The sequence below is a fragment of the Heteronotia binoei genome, chromosome 2 (assembly GCF_032191835.1).
Source record: "Heteronotia binoei isolate CCM8104 ecotype False Entrance Well chromosome 2, APGP_CSIRO_Hbin_v1, whole genome shotgun sequence".
Lineage (NCBI taxonomy): Eukaryota > Metazoa > Chordata > Lepidosauria > Squamata > Gekkonidae > Heteronotia > Heteronotia binoei.
In genome coordinates, this window is record NC_083224.1 from 4,355,576 (window position 1) to 4,380,251 (window position 24,676).

Here is a 24,676-nt window from a genome sequence, read left to right on the forward strand (position 1 = left end):
ATCAGAAAGCCCACCCAACGGAGAGACATTTTCAGTTCTCAGAGCGTGGAAAGAGATTTAGTCAGAGTGACACTCTTCAGCGACACCAAAACCCCCAAAGAATAAATACCGTGTAATTGTTTAGCCTGTTAAAGCAGCTTTTATCTTCTTTTATAACTAAAAAAGAGCCACAATCCGTATAAACAGTAGGCACTATATAAACTATTGTAGAAAGGTTGAATGTCCACAGAAATGTTACTGTAACCAGGAAAAAATATTTTAAAATGCTCTTAATATGGAAGAAACTTTAGCCGTATTTGAAGCTTTCAAATACATCCTACTACCTCATATGGTATTAGAAGGATACCAGTCTATTTTCTTCAAGGCAGTTGGCAACCCAAGATTGTTTATTAATCTGAGAAAACGAAGCTGAACTAAGGAATCTTCATAGGTTGTTTAAGAGATTATTATGTATATCAGGTATATGAGACTTATACTCCTTATACATAGCTATATGGTCCTTTGAAATTAGTTTTAATAAGTTGATGAATACTGCTATGAAATTATTGTAAATTACTATATTATTATTGTAAACTGTAATTTTTTTCCCCATCTAATTGTGGGGGCTGGGGTGAGCAGAAGTATCATTTGTTATTAAAGTTTGTTCCTCCTCAGATGTTTGACCAGCAACACAAATCGTAAGTTGCTTCGGCTCCAGCTGCCAAAGGAGTGTTGTTGTAACCCTCTGTGAAGTATTCCAGCTGTGGCTTTGGTGAGTTCTCCCTAAGCATCCTACACCTGCAAATGATACTTTATCTTGATTGGCTGGCAGGCTCTTTAATGCTGCTGGAGGCCTTCCTTTAGGGGGATTACCATTTTACCCTCTTGGTCGCCTGAGTCTGAGAGTTTGAAACTTCCTGTCTCTGTTATCTGACAATGATGCTCATGTACCCTATTGAGTCTCTTTGTTTGCCCCTGCAGCTAAGTAGATAAGAGCGATATCAAATGTAACTTGGATAGCCATTTTCTCTCTCTCGGCTTGACTTCGCGAACGAAGATTTAAGAAAGGTGCAATAGTCCACGTTTGCTGCAGGCTCGCTGGTGGCTGACAAGACCAATGCGGGACAGGCAGGTCCGGCCACAGTGGCTGCAGGGAAAAGTCTGATTTGGGGTTGGTGCTGTAACAGTACGATTCTTCCTCGATCTTATTTTGTCCTCAAGACCAGCTATGCGTGCATTCTCAAAGGAAGAGACAGCCTGGTGGATGGTATGCCTCCATGCTTTGCGATCTGAGGCTAGGTCAGACCACTGGTGATGGTTAATGCAACAGGTACCGAGGGATTTCTTTAAGGAGTCCTTGTACCTCTTCTTTGGTGCCCCTCTATTTCGATGGCCGGTGGAAAGTTCGCCATACAGGGCAATCTTGGGATTGCGGTGCTTTTCCATCCTGGAGATATGCCCTGCCCAGCGCAGCTGCATCTTCAACAGCAATGCCTCGATGCTTGTAACCTCCGCCTGCTTAAGGACTTCAGTGTTGGTCACAAAGTCACTCCAGTGAATGTTGAGGATGGTGCGAAGGCAGCGCTGATGAAAGCGCTCAAGGAGTCGCAGGTGATGACGGTATAAAACACACGATTCGGAGCCGTAGATGAGGGTTGTCATCATGACCGCTTTGTAAACATTGATCTTTGTGTCTTTTTTCAGATGCTTGTTGCTCCACACTCTTTTATGTAGTCGGCCAAATGCACGGTTTGCCTTTGCCAGCCTATTGTCAATCTCCTTGTCGATCTTGGCGTCTGAGGAGATGATGCACCCCAGGTAGCTGAACTGCTGGACTGTCTTCAAAACTGATTCGCCCACAGTGATGCAGGGAAGGTGATAATCTTCCTGGGGTGCAGGCTGGTGGAGAACTTCTGTCTTTTTCAGACTAACTTCTAGGCCAAATAGCTTGGCAGCCTCTGCAAAGCAGGACGTCATATGCTGCAGAGCTGATACCGAGTGGGAGACGAGTGCAGCATCATCAGCAAACAGTAGCTCTCGGATAAGTTTTTCCATTGTCTTGGAGTGGGCCTTTAGTTGCCTCAGGTTGAACAGGCTGCCATCAGTGCGATAGCGGATGTAGACACCATCGTCATCATCTAAATCTACTGCGGCTCTTTGAAGCATCATGCTAAAAAAGATCGTAAAGAGAGTTGGCGCGAGAACGCAGCCTTGCTTTACACCTGTGCCTATTGGGATGGGCTCCGAGAGATCGTTGCAGTGTCTGACTTGGCCTCGCTGGTCTTCATGTAGCTGGATGACCATGCTGAGGAACCTTGGGGGACATCCTAAACGTTCCAAGATTTGCCAAAGGCCGTTCCTGCTAACGTTATCAAAAGCTTTGGTAAGGTCGACAAAAGTCACATATAGACCCTTGTTCTGTTCCCTGCATTTCTCTTGGAGCTGCCTGAGAACAAATACCATGTCGATGGTGCTCCTGTTAGCTCTGAAGCCACACTGGCTCTCTGGGAGGAGTTCTTCTGCAATGGTGGGCACCAGTCTGTTCAGGAGTATTCTGGCAAGGATTTTGCCTGCGATGGAGAGCAGGGTTATCCCCCGGTAGTTGGAGCAGTCTGACTTTTCCCCTTTGTTCTTATGTAGAGTAATGATGATTGCATCGCGAAAGTCCCGGGGTAGTTTGCCTTGTTCCCAGCAGGTGACAAGTAGTTTGTGAAGTGTACTATGTTGTACTATGCCCCCATGCTTCCAGATCTCTGGTGGAATTCCGTCAACTTTCGCTGCCTTGCCACTTTTCAGTTGCTTTATGGCTTTAACAGTCTCTTCTGGGGTGGGGATCTCGTCCAACTCTGTTTTCACTGGTTGAAGTGGAGTGAGATGGATTGCTGAATCTTGAACTACGCAGTTGGCCCTGAAGAGAACCTGAAAATACTCCGACCACCGGTTCAGTATGGATGCCTTGTCTGTGAGGAGCACTTGGCTGTCTGCCTTACGCAAGGGACTCTGAGCCTGATATGACGGACCATATGCTGCCTTCAGGGCTTCGTAGAACCCTCTTAAATCACCAGTGTCTGCACACAGCTGGGTTCTCTCTGCAATCTTGGTCCACCACTCATTCTGAATGTCTTGAAGCTTGCGCTGGAGGTTGCTACATACAGCGCGAAAGGTTGCTTTTTTCCCGGGACAGGAGGGCTGAGCAAGATGTGCTTGGTAGGCAGATCTCTTTTTCACCAGTAATTCTTGGATCTCTGGATTGTTCTCGTCAAACCAGTCCTTGTTCTTCCTTGTGGAGAACCCGAGGACTTCTTCAGAGGTCAATAGGATGGTAGTTTTTAGGTGTTCCCAGAGTGCTTCTGGAGAAGGATCTGTGAGGCAACTGGGGTCCTCAATTCTTATCTGGAGTTTTGCCTGGAAGGCAGCTTTAACTTCGGCTGACTGAAGGCTGCCAACCTGAAACTTCCTCCGGGGGATACCGCCTCTCTTGGGTATAGATTTAAAGTAAAGATGGAGATTGCAGCGTACTAGACGATGATCTGTATGACATTCTGCACTGGGTATTACTCGGGTGTGTAAGACATCTCGAAGGTCTCTCTGGCGCACCAGAATGTAGTCGATAAGGTGCCAATGCTTGGACCGTGGGTGCATCCAGGTTGTCTTCAGACTGTTCTTCTGCTGGAAGATAGTGTTGGTAATGGTGAGCTGATGCTCCATGCAGAATTCTAGCAGGAGGCGCCCATTATCATTGCAGTTGCCAATGCCATGTTTGCCAATTACTCCATTCCAGGCTTCCGAGTCTTTACCTACTCTGGCATTAAAGTCGCCAAGGATGATCACCTTGTCATCTGTAGGGGTCTTCCGTACGAGGTTGCGTAGATCAGCATAGAACTTGTTCTTTTCTGCAGGATCTGCTTGAAGGGTTGGAGCATACACACTGAAGAGTGTTGCATGCTGCTTGTTTTGAAGTGGGAGGCGCATGGACATGATGCGATCTGAGTGACCTCTTGGCAGGTTTTCGAGTTTAGAGGCAATGGAGTTCCTGACCATGAAGCCAACGCCAGAAAGGCGGCTCTCAGCCTTTGACTTACCCGACCAGTAGAGGGTATAGCCAGCACCGTGTTCTTGAAGACTACCTTCCTCAGGAAAATGGACCTCATTGAGGGCTGCTATATCGATATTCCACCTAAGAAGTTCGTGGGCAACTAGAGCAAAGCGTCGTTCAGGCGACCACTGTCTACTGTGTCAAGCAAGGTTCTGATGTTCCAGCACGCAAGCTTTAGTCTTTGCACACTTTGTGAGGCAGGTGCATGCCTTTACTTTGTTGTTATTTTTCAACCGCAAGTAAGGATGCCCGTTGACCGCGGCTAGCCAACTGGGGGGGGAGGAGATGAGCTTTGTTTAGCCCACCTTTCTTAGGCCCCTCTCCATACGGAGCAAGCAGTGCTATCCCTAAATAAGGCTGCTTGGTCGTTCAGGGTGCTGCCGAAAAATGTTTTCGTCTCCGGGTCAGCATCAGGCGACCAATACCCTGAACCGCCTACATGCAGGATCGGGACTGCAGCTTCCAGTGGCATCTTCCACCTGCCGTTTCACCCCTTGCCCATCGCTGCAGGACTTGGTGCGTTGTGGGTGTGGACATGCCCTTCAGGCCTGCGCAGAGGAATTTTTAGGTGAAGCGTAGTGTGTGCGGTACTGGCTCCACCCTTTCACCATGGGGTCATCTGCCATGGCCCAGTAAGCCGGGACGCCGGCTGCGAGTCCTCCAGGTGGTAGGTGTTACATTAACGAGCCCATCTGCTCGGGTTTGATGTTAGAGTTTCCTTCTCTTGGCTGGCGAGGTTAGTGAGCCCAGCCTGCCCATCCGGTTATACCGCCGGACATTCGGTCGCACCATAACGTGGCAAACTCTGTGAAAACGGGGGGGGGGGGGGACCAGCGAGAAGGTGTTGCTACGGATGCAGTAATGTAGGAGAGCCCATTGCAATGACCATCTGCCAGGCATAGCCAGACAGTGACCACGCAGCGTTCACTACACCGGGAAAGGAGAGTCGATGTATTGCACATGCACTTCCCCTGGGGGGGGCAGGACACCCAGAGGGAGCCCACCCCTCCACCCCTCCCCCCATAGCCAGTTTAGTGTAGTAGTTAAGTACACGGACTGTTATCTGGGATAACGGGGTTTGAGTCCCCACTCCTCCACTTGCAGCTGCTGGAATTGTCTTCGGTTAGCCATAGCTGTGGCAGAGGTTGTCCTTGAAAGGGCAGCTGCTGTGAGAGTCCTCTCAGCCCAACCTACTTCACAGGGTGTTTCTTGTGGAAGGAGAAGATGAATTAATAAAAGAAACAATTATTTTCATTAATTTTGCTGGCCTGAATCATTCTCCCTCAGCGGAGCACTGTTTTTTAAGTAGATAATTTTTAATGGCCCATGAATGATGTTATAAATATCCATATGGCCCTTGGTAGAAAAAAGGTTCCCCATCCCTGCAGTAGGTGATGAGAAAGACCTCAGCCTGAGACCCCAGAAAGCCACTGCCACTTTGAGTAGAGGCAAATTAACGGATGGATGGTCTGATTCAGTATAAGGCAGCTTCAAGTGAAGCCATCTATGCTTGTAGCCACCACCGTTTATAAGAAAAGACTTGCTTCTTCTGGGGAACGAGTGGGTAGTATAGAATGGAAGATATTGGATTTATATCCCGCCCGAAGAGTCTCTGAGCGGCTCACAATGTTCTTTCCCTTCCTCCCCCACAACAGACACCCTATGAGGTGGGTGGGGCTGAGGGAGCTCTGACAGCAGCTGCCCTTTCAAGGACAGAGTCTCAGAGCAGCCTACAATCTCCTTTGCCTTCCTCCCTCACAACAGACACCCTGTGATGTTGGTGGGGGCTGAGAGAGCTCTGGCAGAAGCTGCCTTTTCAAGGAAAACCTCTGCCAGAGCTATGGCTGACCGAAGACCATTCCAGCAGGTGCAAGTGGAGGAGGGGGGAATCAAACCCTGTTCTCCCAGATAAGAGAGCTCTGGCTGACCCAAGGCCATTCCAGCAGGTGCAAGTGGAGGAGTGGGGAATCAAACCTGGTTCTCCCAGATAAGAGAGCTATGGCTGACCCATGGCCATTCCAGCAGGTGCAAGTGGAGGAGTGGGGAATCACATCCTGTTCTCCCAGATAAGAGAGTTATGGCTGACCCAAGGCCATTCCAGCAGGTGCAAGTGGAGGAGTGGGGAATCAAATCCTGTTCTCCCAGATAAGAGAGTTATGGCTGACCCAAGGCCATTCCAGCAGGTGCAAGTGGAGGAGTGTGGAATCAAATCCTGTTCTCCCAGATAAGAGAGTTATGGCTGACCCAAGGCCATTCCAGCAGGTGCAAGTGGAGGAGTGGGGAATCAAATCCTGTTCTCCCAGATAAGAGTCTACGCACTTAAGCACTACACCAAACTGGCTCTCCAGAATGAAGAGGGGCGGGGGACGGGACGGGGGACTCTATGAAGTTGAAGTGAGGCTGAAGGGCCATTTATGTATTTCTTGTATCGCAGAGTTACACACAGAAAGCATATATCCATGACTAAGTTGATAGAGGCAGTTTGGTGTAGTGGCTAAGTGTGCGGACTCTTATCTGGGAGAACGGGGTTTGATTCCCCACTCCTCCACTTGCACCTGCTGGAATGGCCTTGGGTCAGCCAGAGCTCTTGTAGGAGTTGTCCTTAAAAGGGCAGCTGCTGTGAGAGCCCTCTCAGCCCCACCCACCTCACAGGGTGTCTGTTGTGGGGAAGGAAGAGAGCCAGTTTGGTGTAGTGGTTAAGTGTGCGGACTCTTATCTGGGAGAACCAGGTTTGATTCCCCACTCCTCCACTTGCACCTCCTAGCATGGCCTTGGGTCAGCCATAGCTCTGGCAGAGGTTGTCCTTGAAAGGGCAGCTGCTGTGAGAGCCCTCTCGGCCCCACCCACCTCATAGGGTGTCTGTTGTGGGGGGAGAAGATAGGAGATTGTGAGCCATTCTGAGTCTCTGATTCAGAGAGAAGGGTAGGGTATAAATCTGCAGTTCCTCTTCTGCTGATTATGCTGCTGCTGCTTCTTCTTCATAGAACAGGTCTTTATGATGCACCCGGGATAACAATAAAGGGCTAGAACTTCCAGCTGCTGGGTAATCAACTGCAGAGTTTCCTGGGTGCACGGCACACATGGAAACAGTCAAGGGGCAAACATGTAAGAAGAGGTTACTGTATAGCCATGGTGGCCAAATTGTGGCTCGGGAGCCACGTGTGGCTCTTTCACACATATTGTGTGGCTCCTGAAGCCCCGACTGCCCCGTCAGCCAGCTTGGTGAAAGCATTTGTCTCATTAAATCACTTCGCCGAGCCAGCTAGCAGTTTGGAGAATGCACTTTCTTTATACCTCTCTCCCTTCTCCCCATCTATTTTCCTTTCCTTTCCTCTCCTTTCCTTCCTTCCTTCCTGCCTTGTGGCTCTCAAACATCTCACATTCATGTCTTGCCGCTCTCACACATCTGACATTTATTCTTTGTGGCTCTTAAATTAAGCAAGTTTGGCCACCCCTGCTGTATAGCATCTCAATCCAAATGCCAAGAAGAAGAATTGCAGATTTATACCCCGCCCTTCTCTCTGAATCAGAGACTCAGAACAGCTTACAATCTCCTTTATCTTCAACCCCCACAACAGACACCCTGTGAGGTGGGTGGGGCTGAGAGAGCTTTCGCAGCAGCTGCCTTTTCAAGAACAACCTCTGCCAGAGCTATGGCTGACCCAAGGCCATTTCAGCAGGTGCAAGTGGAGGACTGGGGGATCAAACCTGGTTCTCCCAAATAAGAGTCCACACACTTATCCCTACACCAAACTGGCTCTCTCACCAACCGGTCCAAAGACTACAAGATCCCATTAGAGTGAGCGTGATCCACTGTGTCGCAGACGATTTAGTGAAACGAGTGGAAGAAGGTTCATCAGCGTGTGCAAAGAGTCACTTGCATTTATTGGTGCCGAGCCAGCTGTTACCTGGCTCTACTGAGCCCCCGTTTGATGCAAATGCATTTCAGACAAACATCTGCGTACTGCAACGCCAGTCTGTGCCAGGAACAGCTGCCCGAGGCCTCTCAGTCTTCTCTGAAGAGGTTGACCTTTTCACCATTGCAAAGATGAAGGTCCAGTCAAAGTCACCTACCCCTCCCCCCCAGGCTACATGACAAACGACACCTGCTGGAACCCAGTCCTGACAGGGCACAGAGTTGGGCTTGCCAATCCCAAGGTGGGGGCAGGGGATCCCCCGGTTTGGTCATCAAAAAGCTGGGGGGGGGGTTTCCGGTGTCATGGCGCAGTGAAGCGGAGCGTCTTTGCTGGGCTCCGGCAATGCTTCGGTTTGGCAGGCTCTTGAGGTCCTCTTTGGAGGAAACCTCTTTAAAAAGTGTCTGGGGACACTATATTCTGGGGAGCTGGCAGGGAATTCACAGGGGAAGCGGAGGCTTCCTCTTCGATCCCAGCCTTTCCTCTGACCGGAGTCTGTCAATGCTCTGGCGCTGAACTGCGCCGCTGGGAAGGAGCTGACAAGGCAACTGATTCATTAAAACTAACATGTCAATTTTATACTTCGCTGCATGAAAACTTATCAAGCTACGGTTTGGAAAATCTTTGCATAGTAGGTGACTATAATGCTGTACTTGACAAAGAGAAAGACAAAAAATATGAGAAAACCAAAGCGAAAACCCCCCGCAATCAACTCCCCAAAGCCTTCTTTGAAATGGCGGACGAGCTTAATTTAATAGACGCTTGGAGGATGAAAAATCCACAAACAAGGGACTTCACTTACTTCTCGCAAGTACACAGCTGTTGGTCTAGACTAGATATGTGCTGGTTATCAGCCCCATTGGGTCAGTCGGTAATTCAGGCAGATATCAATCTGAAAACATTTGCTGACCATAACCCAATTTGGATTGTTTTGAAAGACATCCTAAGAATGACATGGTGGACATTGAATACGCAAATTTTAAAAGAAGTGGCATTTATTGAGAAAGCCAAAAAAAGGACAATGATGTTTTTTGAAGGTAACCTGCAAAAGGACACATCTATGTTAATAATTTGGGATGCCTTTAAAGCTTTCTTTAGGGGGATTGCTATTAGCTATACTGCAAAAAGGAGGAAAGAAAGATTGAAAGCTTATAACGATTTGATAACTGAAGTTAATGATTTGGAAAAACAACAAAAAGTCAAAAATATTAAAGAAATTACAATGAAGATCTATGCACTACAGCATGAAATAAACCTATTATTGGCTGAAGAATTAGAAAAAAAATTGAAGTGGACAAAACAAAATTACTTCAAGAACGCCAACAGGAACAGTAGGTGCTTAGCATACAAATTAAGAAAAGAAAGAGGGGGAAAAAGCATAAGCTCACTTAAAAATAAAGATAAAGAAGTAGTCTCGGAACAATCCCAAATGAATGAAATTATACAAGATTTCTACCAGAACCTTTATAAAAAGCAAGAGATCGCTCAATCACAACAGGAGGAATATATTGAAAATATGGAGAGCAAACAAATAACCAGAGAGCAGTGTGAAAGATTAGAAAGCTCCATCACTGTACATGAAATAATAGAGGCCTTGAAAAAACAAAAGAGTAACAAATCTCCAGGTCCTGATGGATTACCGATAGAATTCTTTAAAAGATTTGAAGAGATCCTGTTAATTCCGTATAAGAGCCGTATAAGTAAGTCATCCAAAAAGGCAGGGCGTGTTTAGATCAGGGACAGTAAAATGCGTTTATAACCCATTTTCTTTGTCATGCTGTTTGCTGTGCGGGTGCTGTGCTGTGCTAACTTTTTAAATGCAACTGGTTTTGTTTTGTTTTTCTTTCCCTTTCTTTTTCTCTTTTAAATAAATATTTTTTTGCTGTTTTAAATGCTGGCAGTCAATCTCTGTACCACATAGATCCCCAAACCGCTTTAGACCACGCTGTGTTAAGAAGGGGGCCCCGGAGAAGGGGGAAGGCATGCAGTTGGATAAGGTGCCAATCCTCCAGGGGTGCCCCAAAGAAGTGCTGAGGTCTCTGTGATACCCAAGTACAGGGTGGCAGAGGACCTTGACCTCATAGCTGGAGAGGGGGATTGGGAGTCCTGTTCCTCTCAATCTGAACCCCTAGACTGAGCAGGTGGTGGCAGCGAGCCCAAGGGGCAGGAGGAGAAATAGCTTCCTCCAGGAGTTGGCGACTCAATAGGGAGCTGACGGGACCGGGTTTGAAGGCAGAATCGGGCCGGTTCCGCCACAACCCTTATCGTGGAATGAGGCCCTAATTTTGTTGATTCATAAAAAAGAGACAGACCCTACGGAGATTTGGAATTACAGGCCAATATCACTTCTAAATGCAGACTATAAAGTATTTGCTTCAATTCTATCCAATAGACTGAAAAAGGTTATACCAACAGTTATTGACGAATATCAAACGGGATTCATCCCCGGCAGAATGATAAGACAAAATACGAGATTTTTTATGAACATCCTAGAGTATTATCGAAGCCACCCCGGAAAGCCGTTTGCAGGTATTGCTCTCGATGCAGAAAAGGCGTTTGACAACGTCAACTGGAACCTTATGCTAAAGGCACTAGCAGCTATTGGATGTGGTGAGACGTTTATTCAATTAGTAATAGCTATCTATACCAAACAAAAGGCAAAAGTTAATATAAACGGGCAGCTCACCGAGGCAATAGGAATCGAACAAGGCACCAGACAAGGCTGCCCACTATCCCCCTTGCTCTTTATTTTAACACTGGAACTCTTACTAATAAAGATAAGGGAGGATAACGGAATTAAAGGCACCAAGATTAAAGGGGAAACATACAAAGTATGAGCTTATGCAGATGATCTCTTACTGATATTAGAAGACCCCATTGCTTCGATAGATCGTTTGATGGAGAGATTAGAAGAATATGGAAGAATTTCAGGCTTCAAAGTGAATACCCGGAAGACCAAATTTTTGACCCAAAACATGACTCAAGATGAAATTGCGCAACTAGAAATTAAATCTGGCTTTAGTTATGAAAAAAGAATTTAATATTTAGGCATCTATTTCACCAATAACTTAAAAACATTACAAAGAGATAATTATGATAAGATTTTAAAAGAAATTCAATCAGATTTGTATAAATGGAGAGACCTACAAATTTCATTGTTAGGAAGAATTGCATCAATTAAGATGAATATACTACCGAGAGTCTTATACTTGTTTCAGACAATACCAATTATTTTATCCCAAACTTTCCTGCATCAACTAAATAAACTGATAACTATATTTAACAAAAAAACCAGAATTAGATTAAAGGTTTTGCAAGACAGCAAATTAAGAGGAGGACTAGCCCTGCCCGACTGGAATATATATCACAAGGCATGCTGTCTAGTTTGGTTAACAGACTGGTTTGATTTGGAAAACAAAAGGTTACTAGTTTTGGAAGGTGATGGTCTGGCCAAAGGATGGCACTCTTATCTGTGGTATCAGCCTCCGACAAAGAATAACATTTTTCACAGACACGAGATAAGGAAAGTGTTATTTAAAGTCTGGAATGAAGTGAAAAATACGATCTATACCCGCATACCCTCCTGGCTGTGACCGGTAGAAGCCTCCAGCCAACCTAATCTATATTGTTGGGAAAATAAATACAACTATAGGAATTTACTAGATAAAGAGAATAACCTAAACCTAGACGATAATATGAAATTGGATTGGTGGCTGAGAAACCAAGTGAAATCCAAATACCAGATAGATAAAGAATTAGGATTTACCAAAAAATTAAACGAATTTGATTCAATAATCCGGGATAATCAGAAACTCATCTCAAAAATTTATAATTGGCTTTTACAAATTAAAATGCAAAGTGAGGTGGTTAAAGAAAGCTGGATTAAATGGCTGAAAGATTTTGGATATAATATTGAGATGGAAGAATGGGAAAAAATTTGGGGACAAAATTTAAAATTAACAAAGTCTGCAGTGTTTAAAGAAAATATATATAAGATGGTGTACAGGTGGTATTTAACACCAGAAAGATTGAGTAAAATATATCCAAAGTATTCCAACAAATGTTGGAAATGCAGAAAAGTCAAAGGGTCCCTCTATCGTATTTGGTGGCAGTGTGAATTCGCCAGGAAATACTGGGCCCAGATAAGTACATGGATACAAAAAATACTAAGAATAAGGCCTCAACATTCTCCAGAATTATATTTATTAAATGTCTATAAAGTGAATTTACCTAAACAAGAGAAGAAACTGTTGCTGCATATAATAACTGTTGCAAGAATTTTGTATGCAAAGTACTGGAAAGTCTCTAAACTGCCAGACGGGAGAGTTTTTACAAGAATTATTGGATGCAGCTTATTTTATTATTTATTTATTTATTACATTTGATTTATATCCCGCCCTCTCCGCAAGCGGACTCAGGGCGGCTCACAGTATCTACACAATTAAACCAGTACAATATATAAAACCATAATTTAACATTTCAGTTTAAAAACATATTACAATTAAAAATTATTAAAACCATTTTAAAGTGCTGAGATGGATACCTTAACTGTAAGATTAAAAGGCGGTAATATACGAGATTGTAGAAAGACCTGGGACTATCTATATGATTGGATAAAAAGTATGGGTCTTAGTATGAAGAAATTGGAACTCTGTTATGGTGACGCCTATTAAGCTCCTTGGGTGGAGGGTTGGGTGATGGTTTATGTATGTGTTTGTGTGAATTTATATATATGTATAACTTAGTTCTGTACAAGTAATTGATAAATAAAATGTTGTTTTGTGTTAAAAAAAGAAAAGAAAAGAAAGAAAGAAAGAAAGAAAGAAAGAAAGCCGGGGGGAGGGAAATGTCTGCTAGGCACGGCATTATACCCTATGGAGATCGGCTCCCATAGGGCAGGGGTGGCCAACCTGTGGCTCAGGAGCTACATGTGGCCCTTTCACACATATTGTGTGGCTCCTGAAGCCCCCCCCCCCAATCACCTGCCCTGGAGAAGGTATTTCTCTCTTTAAATCACTTTGTCAATCGAAGCCGGTCGGTGGCTTGGAGAATGCATTTAAAGTTGCTGTCTTTCCACCTCCCTCCCATTTTGTGGCTCTCAAACATCTGACATTTATTCCGTGTGGCTCTTATTTTAAGCAATTTTGGCCAAACCTGCCATAGGGTATAATGGAAAATCAATCTGTGGGTATCTGGGGCTCTGGGAGGGGCTGTTTGTTGAGGTAGAGGCTCCAAATTTTCAGCATAGCATCTGGTGACTCTCCTCAAAATAACCCCCATGTTTCAAAAAGGTTGGACCAAGGGGTCCAATTCTATGAGCCCCCAAAGAAGGTGCCCCTATGCTTCATTGTTTCCAGTGGAGGGAAGGCATTTAAAAGGCGTGCGGTCCCTTGGATGTGATGGCCAGAACTCCCCTGCTCCTGGCTCCACCCCCAAAGTCCCCAGATATTTATTGAGTCGGACTTGGCAATTGTACACAGAGTCCACCTTCCAAGGCAGCCATTTTCTTTAGGGGAACCGAACTCTGTATTTTGGAGATCTGTTGTAACTGTGGGAGACCTCCAGGCCCCACTAGCTGCACGGAGAAGTGACTGAGGGCCAGGCTGCATCCCGGATCTACGTCTCCTCACCCCAGAGCTGGCAATCAGAGGCTGGGAGACCCTGGCTGGCATTCCTCAGCTTCAGGAGGGGCTGCCCGGCCCGTCTGTTTGCCAGGGCTTTTCAGGGAGTTAGAATTGGCAGGCGTATCTCTTAAGGGATGGAGAACAAGGGGGTTTTAAAAGTATTTTTAAATGAAAACGGTTTTAACTGTCATTGTAAGCATGTTGAACTATCATCATTATTATTATTGTGCCCATTTCCCCTTGGGGGCATTAAAATTGTGCACTGCTGCACACATTATTTGTGTTCTGGGGTCATCCTGTGAATTAGGGGGAGGTGTTTGTGAGTTTCCTGCATTGTGCAGGGGTTGGACTAGATGACCCTGGAGGTCCCTTCCAACTCCAGGATTCCGAAATCCTTCCTGAGCTAAACCCAAATAGGCAGCCGTGTTGGTCTGAAGTAGTGGAACAAAATAGGAGTCGATTGCACCTTTAAGACCAACCTAGTTTTATTCAGAACGCCAGCTTTCGTGTGCATGCACACTTCTTCAGACGAGGAATGAGGCACAGTAAGCAGAGCCGCATATAGCTGGTGGGGTTTGGGAATGCTGAGCTGAGACAACAATGTGTGGGCGGGAGGCTAAGAATCCCTGAGCTGGCTCATGTTAACTCAGCTTAGAGGGAACGCTGCTCACAGCCTGGCAGCTGGAGCCAGAAATCCCCATCCCTGTTCCTTGAAGAAGGTTCCCCAGATTCCCCCCCCCCCAGCTGGGCTCACCCCTCCCCACCCCCTTCTGGCCCCTCCCAGCCTCAGCACCGCCTCCTCCTGCCTGTGCAGGATTCCCACCCCGCGCTTCCTTCTGCCCCCCACTGCACTGTGAGTGGGGATTTCTTCTCTCCTGGGGGGGGGGGGGGCTCCAGCAGGAGGGGTTCAGGGCCGGCTTGGGATTGTGAGCAGATGCCCTCCAGGGTGGGGAGTGGGGTGGGAAGGAGGCGCGGAGCTTCTCCCCCCTTGCGGGATGGGGGCAACAAGCAGCCCGGCAATCTCTCCACTGCAGGGGCAGAAAGGAGGTCCCCCCAGATCCTCTTCTGCGTTTCTCTGCTGGGTCCTCCCGAGCTGTCCAAGCGGAGGGGCTGGGGGGGGGGGGTCCCCTGGAGGCGCACGTGGACCTCCCTTTGGCCGGCAGGGTGGGGATGGAGAAGGCGGTTCTGGGCAGCCCCCTTGGCAAAACTCAGGCCTCGCTTTCCTGAGCCACCCCCGGAGCGAATGAACTAAAACCCGAGGGAGGAAATGCCAGCGCGAAACAATGCAATCCCCACCCATCCCCCCAAACTGACGAGGGCAGCTTCCTCCCCTCCCATTTAGAAAGTTCTCTGGGCCCTCCTCCTCACTTCCTTCTGATTAAACTTCTGCAAGGCTTCCTCCCCCTGTTGCATCTCGGACTCCCTTGCTGGCCTCTTTCCCCCTGCAGAAGCAAACCCTTCTCCCCCCCCCCTTTCCCTCTATGCCCCCCCCCACCTTGCTTGGCCTCTCTAGGAACACCTCTGTCCCTTTAACCCCTTCCTGTGCTGCAGGCGAAGGCAAGAAGGCTCCCTGCCTTCCCATAAGGACCAGCCGGACCGGACTTCAGCCAGTGGGTGGCTCTGTGGAAGAGGTTTCAGGATTGCATGGAAAACACGTGCTTCTCTAATGCCCCCCCCCCTTCCTCAAACCCAAGGCCAGTGAAGCCGCTCCCTTGCCTTTCCTGGGTACCAGCGTGATTTGCCCTGCTAGAGGGGGCTGCCACCTCCTCTTTGGGAAATTCCTGGAGGTTTGACCACCTTCTCTGCTTTGGGAGGCTTGGGGGATATTGAAACGGCTGTTTTCATGTGTGTGTGTGTGGGGGGGGTCATCCCATTGCCTCATTGTTTGCACTTTCCAACAGTTTTATGGCTCTTCCCTCCCCCGCTTCTTCCTTTTGTGTGTGTGTGTGTGTGGCAGAATTGGTGGGTACTGAGAACCAGCACCTGTTGGTGGGCCTTTTGCCCAGCCCTGAGAGGGGAATGGGTGGAGAGCAGCAAAGTTTTCTGTTTGAATGCAGGCGCTGGAACCAATAGCAAGCACTGGTTTCAGGGGTTCCTTTTATGCATAGAGCATAATTTTGTGTAGTTTGGAGGGAGGAGATGCTGGTTATAGAGGGTTACGATGAGGCTGAACTCCCCTCTGTGGACTTAGCAGGATAACAAAAGTGCAGGAATCCACTTGCTCCCTCTGGATCCTGAATTCTTTAGACAGGCCTTTAATACCTAACTGGGAGGGGACTGCCACCCTACACCGCTGAGCGACGTCACTCATGAGGAATTAGAATCGCTGTGTGAAGAAAGAAAGTTATGATCCCGCCTATACTGAGATTTTGAGTAGCACCATGAAATATATTTCAATTGTTACCCTACTGTTTTTAGATTGTAACCTTAAATTGTTTTCCAATTGACTGCTAGCCGCCCTGAGTCCGCTTGGGGAGAGCGCAGGATAGAAAACTAAATAAATTCCTTGTTATTCGTATTGAATCCCACACTTCGCAGAGCTTGTTCCAATCAATTTCATGCTCAGAAAGCTTTTCATTCTTCAGTAGAGTTTTCCAGGAAATTTTGAACAGCGTTTGAGTCCAGTGGCACCTTTTAAGACCAGCAAAGTTTTATCCAAGGTGTAAGCTTTCGTGTGCATGCACACTTCTTCAGATACGCTGAAATGGAAACTAGCAGTCCATACCTCTAGGAAGAGGGAGAGCAGTAGATTAGCATACAACATAATGAAGATGTTTAAGAGATGCCAGGACCCAACAGGGATAACAAGCTTCGTTTACATGGTCCCCATTTGTTTGGATTTAATTCTGGGGAGAAACATAGGGGAGCAAATAAATATATGGAAATTGGAGATGGATGTGTAAATGTACCCTTCTAAATTGTGGAGTGCTGAGAGTCATTAACTGAGACCCTGTTGTTCTGTTATCATGATCTCCAGCCCTGCGACTGCACTGAGAGTTTCTTTCTAGTTGAGAGGAGAGCCCTGAGGAGCTGGTTTTCAGCCTCCCCAAATATTTCCTCTTTGCTGGAGATCTAATCAGGATCTGAGCAAGAGAACCCCACAGGTCAAGGGGGGGGGCCTTCATCGTGTTTGGAAGAGGCGTTTTTGCCTAACAGTTCAGGTCTATTGAAGGGGTTGAAACAATGGAGAAGGGGTCACCAGTCCCTCTGGTCCTTTTGAGGCTCCAGTTTACCTTCTTTATTTGCCCCTGGGACAGACTGGACCATTGTAATGAGAGGCTAAATTTGTAACATCCTTCAAGAGCCAAACAGAAATACTGAACTTTCCCAAAGAACAAAGGAGACGTATCTAAAATAGATTGGTACGTTACATAGCAAAATGAAACTAAACCTGATCTCTCTCTCTCGGCTTGGCTTCGCGAACGAAGATTTAAGAAGGGTGCAATAGTCCACGTTTGCTGCAGGCTCGCTGGTGGCTGACAAGACCAATGTGGGACAGGCAGGTCCGGCCACAGCGGCTGCAGGGAAAAGTCTGATTTAGGGTTGGTCCTGTAGCAGTGCGATTCTTCCTCAATCTCCTTTTGTCCTCAAGACCAGCTATGCGTGCGTTCTCAAAGGAAGAGACAGCCTGGTGGATGGTGTGCCTCCATGCTTTGCGATCTGAGGCTAGGTCAGACCACTGGTGATGGTTGATGTGACAGGTGCTAAGGGATTTCTTCAAGGAGTCCTTGTACCTCTACCTGATCTACCAACCACAATAAGCACTTTTGCTCTGATCCACCGGGGCAATTCTCATTTGCTTTCCTCGTGACACGTTACTTTCTCTGTCTCTCCTTTCCTCTCCCCAGAAAGAAGCCTCTCTTTATAGTCAAGTCACTAAAGGGACATTGACACAGTCAGAGGTGGCCCAAGAGAAGGGGAAGGAGATGGAAGAGCAGGACCCGGAAGGACCTGGAGCTGGGAAGACGGCAAGCAAAGGTCCCCATCCCACTCAAGCTGGGAGCAACGCTGAATTCTGGGAAAGCCCTGTGCCAGAGGTTCTGCCTAAGGACACCTTGACCTCAGACGCACATTTCCAACGCTTCAGGCAGTTCCGCTACCATGAGGCTGATGGGCCCCGAGAGGTTTGCAGCCAGCTCCATCGCCTTTGCAAACACTGGCTGAAGCCGGAGAGGCGCACCAAGAAGCAGGTCCTGGACGTGGTGGTTCTGGAGCGGTTCCTGGCCCTCCTGCCCCAGGAAATGCAGTGCTGGGTCAGAGGATGTGGGCCGGAGACCAGTTCCCAGGCGGTGGCCTTGGCCGAAGGTTTCCTCCTGAGTCAGGCAGAGGAGAAGAGGCAGGCAGAGCAGCAGGTGAGAGGGCTTCCTCCAGCTACGTCCAGTTCAATATCTGACCTTCTCCTAAAGTTTCCCTGAGAGATATTTGTCCAAATGTTAATCCTGCAAATGGGAGATTTCTCAGCCTCCTTCAGCAGCTTCCTCTAGAGAATTTCTGCTCCCTCCAGATAAGTGACCAGGTCTGCTGATGGAAGGGTGCAGAGTCTGGGAGTGGGGCAGGATCCGGTGCCTGGTCTCTTTTCCATGCCATCTCTTATCCCTTTCAGATGTGGGGACCATCAGTGAAGGCAGAAGCTGCATTCTCTGGGGCAGACGGAGCTTGCTTGGAGCAAGGGCAGAGGGCGCAGGCCCAGGAGGGTGCCCAAGATGCCCTCTCCTCTGGTAAGGACTCTTTGTGCCTGGAGGCGATTGGGGCACCCCGTGAATGTGATGGGGAGAGCATTAAGGTCACAGCGCTGGAAACCGGTTCCTAGAGGCCAATAATCAAGGGGGAAATGTGGCTTCTGGGCCTGTGCTTATAGGGGCATCTGAGGGGGCACTGTGGGAAACAGGATTGTGCAATTGGGATGACAGGGTGTGGCCAGAACCCCAGGAGATTTGGGGAGGCCTTGGTGTGAAGCTTGGCACAGATCAGGGGTGTCGAGCTCACCCATTAGGAGGGCTGGATCTGACGCAAATGGGACTTTGTGGGGCCAGGCCATGTTTGTTATAAAGTATAATGCCAGGTAGTAGAGATATAAACTTTATAACAGACACAGACAAACACAGTTAAAGATATTATTTTAAAACTTAAAATACAAACTTGCTTAAAACTCTTCCAGTATTTTGTTTGTTGGAAAGGTGGGGGAACAGTGAAATTTGGCAGTGCAATTTTTAAAATAACAAATCAAGAAAAAGCACAAAAGGTCCGACTCTGTGGAAACAATGAAATGGCATTGTAAGCTTCTCCCCCCCCCCCCCACAAGTCTACTCAGCTTGGCAATGGCTGTCCAATATAATATCCCCCTTTGGCTGTGGATTCCCACATTAGAGTACTCACTAGATTAGGGCTTTTCAACAGAGATAAGACGGCTGAAAGCATCAACCTTTTGTTTGCAAGGACACAACTCCAGGAACCAGGAGTTTCAGCTGGCTACAGGAACTCTGAAAATATAACCACTCCATTTGAGACCACTGCAGAGCAAAGACAAAGCTGCAAGGAAAACATGGAATGGACCTTAAAATCCACCCCATGTTTTCCTTGCAGCAGCCAGCAAAGAAAGGCAGGAAGAGCCGGGAACTGAGGCTCAGCCCGGGAGCTTCAAGGGGGGCTTCAAAGAGCTTTTGAAGCTCCCAGGCTAAAGGAGACTGCCTCAGAGCTTCAAAGAGCCTGAGAACTGAAAGGGAGGTAGCCTCCGAGATTCAAAGATTAAGGACAGGAGGGGGGGAGAAAAGAGCTCCGCAGGCCTGAGCAGGCCGCTTCTGGCACGCGGGCTGAGTGTTTGACACCCCTGCCCTAGATTCTCCAGAAATGCTCCAGTGACATCTGGGATATAGACTGAATGTGATGGTGACTTTTCATGCAACGTCATTTCCACCCCTGTCTATATCCACCCATGACTATATCTCAGCCCCGTGGTGCAGAGTGGTAAAGCTGCCCCTCAATTGGGTCATTCGGACCACCTGACACTAAAGAGGTAGAAGTATCTGCCCAAAGGACAGAAGTCTTGGGTGTGTGCTCGATGCAAGGAGCTCCTGGTCCTCAGGGAACGGGTTCGTACCCTTGAGGCCGAGGTGACTGCCCTGGAGAAGCAGAGACGGTCAGTTAGGCACTTGGGGAAGACTCTCGGGGGTGTATTAGATGAACCCCGCTCTGAACGTAGCAGCCCCGTTGCTGCCAGAGAGCGTGAGGGTCAAGAGGGAACAGGGCACCGTGCTGAGGATAAGGGGAATGCGCCCTCAGAAGGGACCTCTTCTTCGGTTGGTGAGCTGGAATCCTTTCGCGCCAAGGAACCATCCCTGAGCAAGGGGAGAGGGGGGTTTTTGGTAGTTGGTGATTCGATCCTTAGGCATGTAGACAGCTGGGTGGCGAAACCGCGTACTGACCGAATGGTGACTTGCCTGCCTGGTGCGAAGGTAGCGGACATTACGCGTGTAGTAGATAGGCTGATAGACAGTGCTGGGGAGGAGCCTGTGGTCGTGGTGCATGTTGGCACCAACGATGTGGGGAAATGCAGTCGTGAGGTCCTGGAGGAGAAATTTAGGCTGCTAGGTGGGAGACTTAAGGCCAGGACCTCCAAGGTAGCCTTCTCAGAAGTGCTACCTGTTCCACATGCAGGGCAGGAGAGACAGGCACAAATTAGAAGTCTCAATGTGTGGATGAGACGATGGTGTAAGGAGGAAGGGTTTAAGTTTGTTAGGCACTGGGATGCTTTCTGGAACAAGAGGGAGCTGTACAAAAGAGACGGTCTCCACTTGTCCCCGGATGGAACCAGGCTGCTGGCGCTTAAAATCAAAAAGATGGCAGAGCAGTTTTTAAACTAAATCTTGGGGGAAAGCCGACAGGAGATGAAATGTCTCTGGTTCGGGAGGACTCGTCTCAAAGAGATGAAGGGTTGGCTGCTATTTTTCTACCGGGTAACGGACCAGAGTTGTCCACTGTGATGGTGACAAACAGTATGGACTGTCTGCCAGAGTCTCGAGGCAGCAGGAGGAAGGTGGCGGGCCTAGCTTGCCTGGGAAATTATAGATATTTGTATGCAAATGCTAGAAGTGTTCGAAGTAAAATTGGTGAATTGGAATGTTTAGTGTTGGGAGAAAACATAGACATTGTGGGAATTTCAGAAACTTGGTGGAATGAGGAGAATCAGCGGGATACGGTGATTCCTGGATATAAGTTATATCGGAAGGATAGGGAGGGAAGGGTTGGAGGTGGGGTGGCTCTGTATGTCAGAGAGGATATACGGTCCAGTAAGACTGAGGTCAGAGAATTAGATTCCCTTTTAGAAATGCTTTGGGTTGAAATAGAGGGCCCAAAAGGAAATTTAACTATGGGAGTTTGTTATCGCCCACCAAATCAAAAGAGAGAGGATGATTATAATATGATGGAAGGCTTAAAGATAGCGGCTAAACGTAAAAACTGTGTCGTAATAGGTGATTTTAACTACCCGCAGATTGATTGGGTCAATATGTGTTCTGGTAGAGAGAAAGAGACTGAGTTTCTTGATGCTCTCAATGACTGTGCTATGGAGCAGATGGTCTCAGAAACTACCAGGGGTGGGGCGATCCTGGATTTAGTCCTAAGTAATGCCCAAGACTTGGTGAGAGATGTAAAAGTGATTGCGCCGCTTGGGAGCAGTGACCATAATGTTATTGATTTCACCGTTTGTATAAACAGGGAGTTGCCCAAAAAGACCGCCACAACCGTGTTTAACTTTAAAAGGGGTAAATACACTGAGATGAGGAGGCATGTGAGGAGGAAACTGAAAGGAAAGGTAAATACGGTCAAAACCCTTGGGGAAGCTTGGACACTATTTAAAACTATAATCCTAGAAGCTCAGATAAAATACATACCACAAGTTAGGAAAGGCACAAACAGGCATAAGAAAAGGCCTGCATGGTTAACAAACAAAGTAATGGAAGCTGTAAAAGGTAAGAAGGACTCCTTTAAGCGGTGGAAAACCAGTCCAAGTGAAATTAGTAAAAGGCAACACAGGCTGTGGCAAATCAAATGCAAGACTGTGATCAGGCAGGCAAAAAGGGACTATGAGGAGCATATTGCAAAAAACATAAAGACCAACAATAAAAATTTCTTCAAATATATTAGAAGTAGGAAACCAGCCAGGGAGGCAGTGGGGCCCTTGGATGACCATGAGGTAAAAGGATTACTGAAGGAGGATAGGGAAATGGCTGAGAAGCTGAATGAATTTTTTGCCTCCGTCTTCACTGTGGAAGACGAGAACTTTTTGCCCGTCCCAGAACCACTAATTTTGGAAGGGGTGTTGAAAGACCTGAGTCAGATTGAGGTGACAAAAGAGGAGGTCCTACAACTGATAGACAAATTAAAAACTAATAAGTCACCGGGTCCGGATGGCATACATCCGAGAGTTCTGAAAGAACTCAAAATTGAAGTTGTGGATCTTGTAACAAAAATCTGTAATCTTTCACTGAAATCTGCCTCCGTTCCTGAGGACTGGAAGGTAGCAAATGTCACCCCCATCTTTAAAAAGGGTTCCAGAGGAGATCCGGGAAATTACAGGCCTGTCAGTCTGACTTCAATATCGGGAAAGTTGGTAGAAACCATTACCAAGGACAGAATGAGTAGGCACATTGATGAACACGGGTTATTGAGGAAGACTCAGCATGGGTTCTGCAAGGAAAGATCTTGCCTCACTAACCTGTTACATTTCTTTGAGGGGGTGAACAAACATGTGGACAAAGGAGACCCGATAGATGTTGTTTACCTTGACTTCCAGAAAGCTTTTGATAAAGTTCCTCATCAAAGACTCCTTAGAAAGCTTGAGAGTCATGGAGTAAAAGGACAGGTCCTCTTGTGGATCAAAAACTGGCTGAGTAATAGGAAGCAGAGAGTGAGTATAAATGGGCAGTCTTCGCAGTGGAGGACGGTAAGCAGTGGGGTGCCGCAGGGCTCGGTACTGGGTCCCATGCTCTTTAACTTGTTCATAAATGATTTAGAGTTGGGAGTAAGCAGTGAAGTGGCCAAGTTTGCGGATGACACTAAATTGTTCAGGGTGGTGAGAACCAGAGAGGATTGTGAGGAACTCCAAAGGGATCTGTTGAGGCCGGGTGAGTGGGCGTCAACGTGGCAGATGCGGTTCAATGTGGCCAAGTGCAAAGTAATGCACATTGGGGCCAAGAATCCCAGCTACAAATACAAGTTGATGGGGTGTGAACTGGCAGAGACTGACCAAGAGAGAGATCTTGGGGTCGTGGTAGATAACTCACTGAAAATGTCAAGACAGTGTGCGTTTGCAATAAAAAAGGCCAACGCCATGCTGGGAATTATTAGGAAGGGAATTGAAAACCAATCAGCCAGTATCATAATGCCCCTGTATAAATCGATGGTGCGGTCTCATTTGGAGTACTGTGTGCAATTCTGGTCGCCGCACCTCAAAAAGGATATTATAGCATTGGAGAAAGTCCAGAAAAGGACAACTAGAATGATTAAAGGGCTGGAACACTTTCCCTATGAAGAAAGGTTGAAACGCTTGGGACTTTTTAGCTTGGAGAAACGTCGACTGCGGGGTGACATGATAGAGGTTTACAAGATAATGCATGGGATGGAGAAAGTAGAGAAAGAAGTACTTTTCTCCCTTTCTCACAATACAAGAACTCGTGGGCATTCAATGAAATTGCTGAGTAGCCGGGTTAAAACGGATAAAAGGAAGTACTTCTTCACCCAAAGGGTGATTAACATGTGGAATTCACTGCCACAGGAGGTGGTGGCGGCCACAAGCATAGCCACCTTCAAGAGGGGTTTAGATAAAAATATGGAGCTGAGGTCCATCAGTGGCTATTAGCCACAGTGTGTGTGTATGTATAAAATTTTTTGCCACTGTGTGACACAGAGTGTTGGACTGGATGGGCCATTGGCCTGATCCAACATGGCTTCTCTTATGTTCTTAAGTATAATACCAGGGGGACCCAGGCTTGGGTTCTTGACAGGAGCTTTTTCAGGTCACAGTCAAAGGGGATGTTTGTAATCCCATCCAGGGGGGAGGGGGTGTTGTAAACACAAGAAGTAGAGAAATGAGGATCTGGCCCCTTCCAGATTCTCTCTCAGGGTCTCTTTCATCTCCACCTTTGCCTCCGGCCGGGACACCTTCTCAGCAACACCAACAAAACGGGATCACACTTCACATTACACGCAACAAGAGAAACAAACACTGTGGTGTTCTGGCTAACAATGTTTACTAAAACCTTTTTAGAAAGCAGCCCCGTGATGCAGAGTGGTAAAGCAGCAGTACTGCAGTCTGAACTATCTACTCACAACCTGAGTTCGATTCCAGGTAGCTGGAGTTCAGGTAGCTGCCTCCAGGTTGACTCAGCCTTCCATCCTTACGAGGTTGGTAAACAGAGTAACCAACTTGCTGGGGGGGAAGTGTAATGATCGGGGAAGGCAATGGCAAACCACCCCATTAAAACGTCTGCCATTAAAACGTTGTGAAAGCAGCGTCACCCCAGAGTCAGAAACGACTGGTGCTTGCGCAGGTGACCTTTCCTTTCCTATATCCACTGCCAGCCCAGACTCAAGGGCACAGCCGGCAGAAGAATGGGATTCCTGAGTTGGTGGTTTGATCCAACACGGATGCTGTAACTTTAGGAACTCCACAGTTCGCAGATTTCAAGTCTGAAATATGTTGGCAACGTTTTTATCACCCTCGAGGCTCATGGGTACTTCTCTTCTGCCTCTCCCAAAATTTAGTAAAAAGTGTGTAAGAACGTCTTGAGTGTACACAGGGTAGGGTTTCCTAGGAAGAGGATGCGTGAAGCAGGGAACCAACCAGAAAATGGAATAAGAAGTCAAACGCCCTCCCTTCCTCCTTTCTCTCACTAACAGGCAGTGGAGAGATGCTGTTGAGCTGCTGTCTTTCTGGAGGTGTGGAAACGGCTGCTTTACCTCCAGTCCAGGTAGGGGAGATGAGCGGGAGACAGCCAGGGTCCCCCTTCTTTCTCGGGGAGGGGTGCTTGTGCTCCCACAGTTCCTACAAGGGTCCGGATGAGAGA

At 47.4% G+C, this 24,676-nt stretch overlaps 1 protein-coding gene across 1 annotated transcript in view; it reads left to right on the forward strand.

Annotated features, from left to right (window-relative positions):
* LOC132590392 (gastrula zinc finger protein XlCGF57.1-like) overlaps positions 1 to 15,280 on the forward strand; it is a 17,024-nt gene extending 1,744 nt beyond the window's left edge. Inside the window, exons 2-3 of the mRNA XM_060263383.1 lie at positions 10,382 to 10,599; positions 15,165 to 15,280. Coding sequence (XP_060119366.1) covers positions 10,382 to 10,599; positions 15,165 to 15,280 — 334 coding nt within the window. The remainder of the gene's footprint in view (positions 1 to 10,381; positions 10,600 to 15,164) is intronic.
* The last annotated feature ends 9,396 nt before the right edge of the window (positions 15,281 to 24,676 follow it).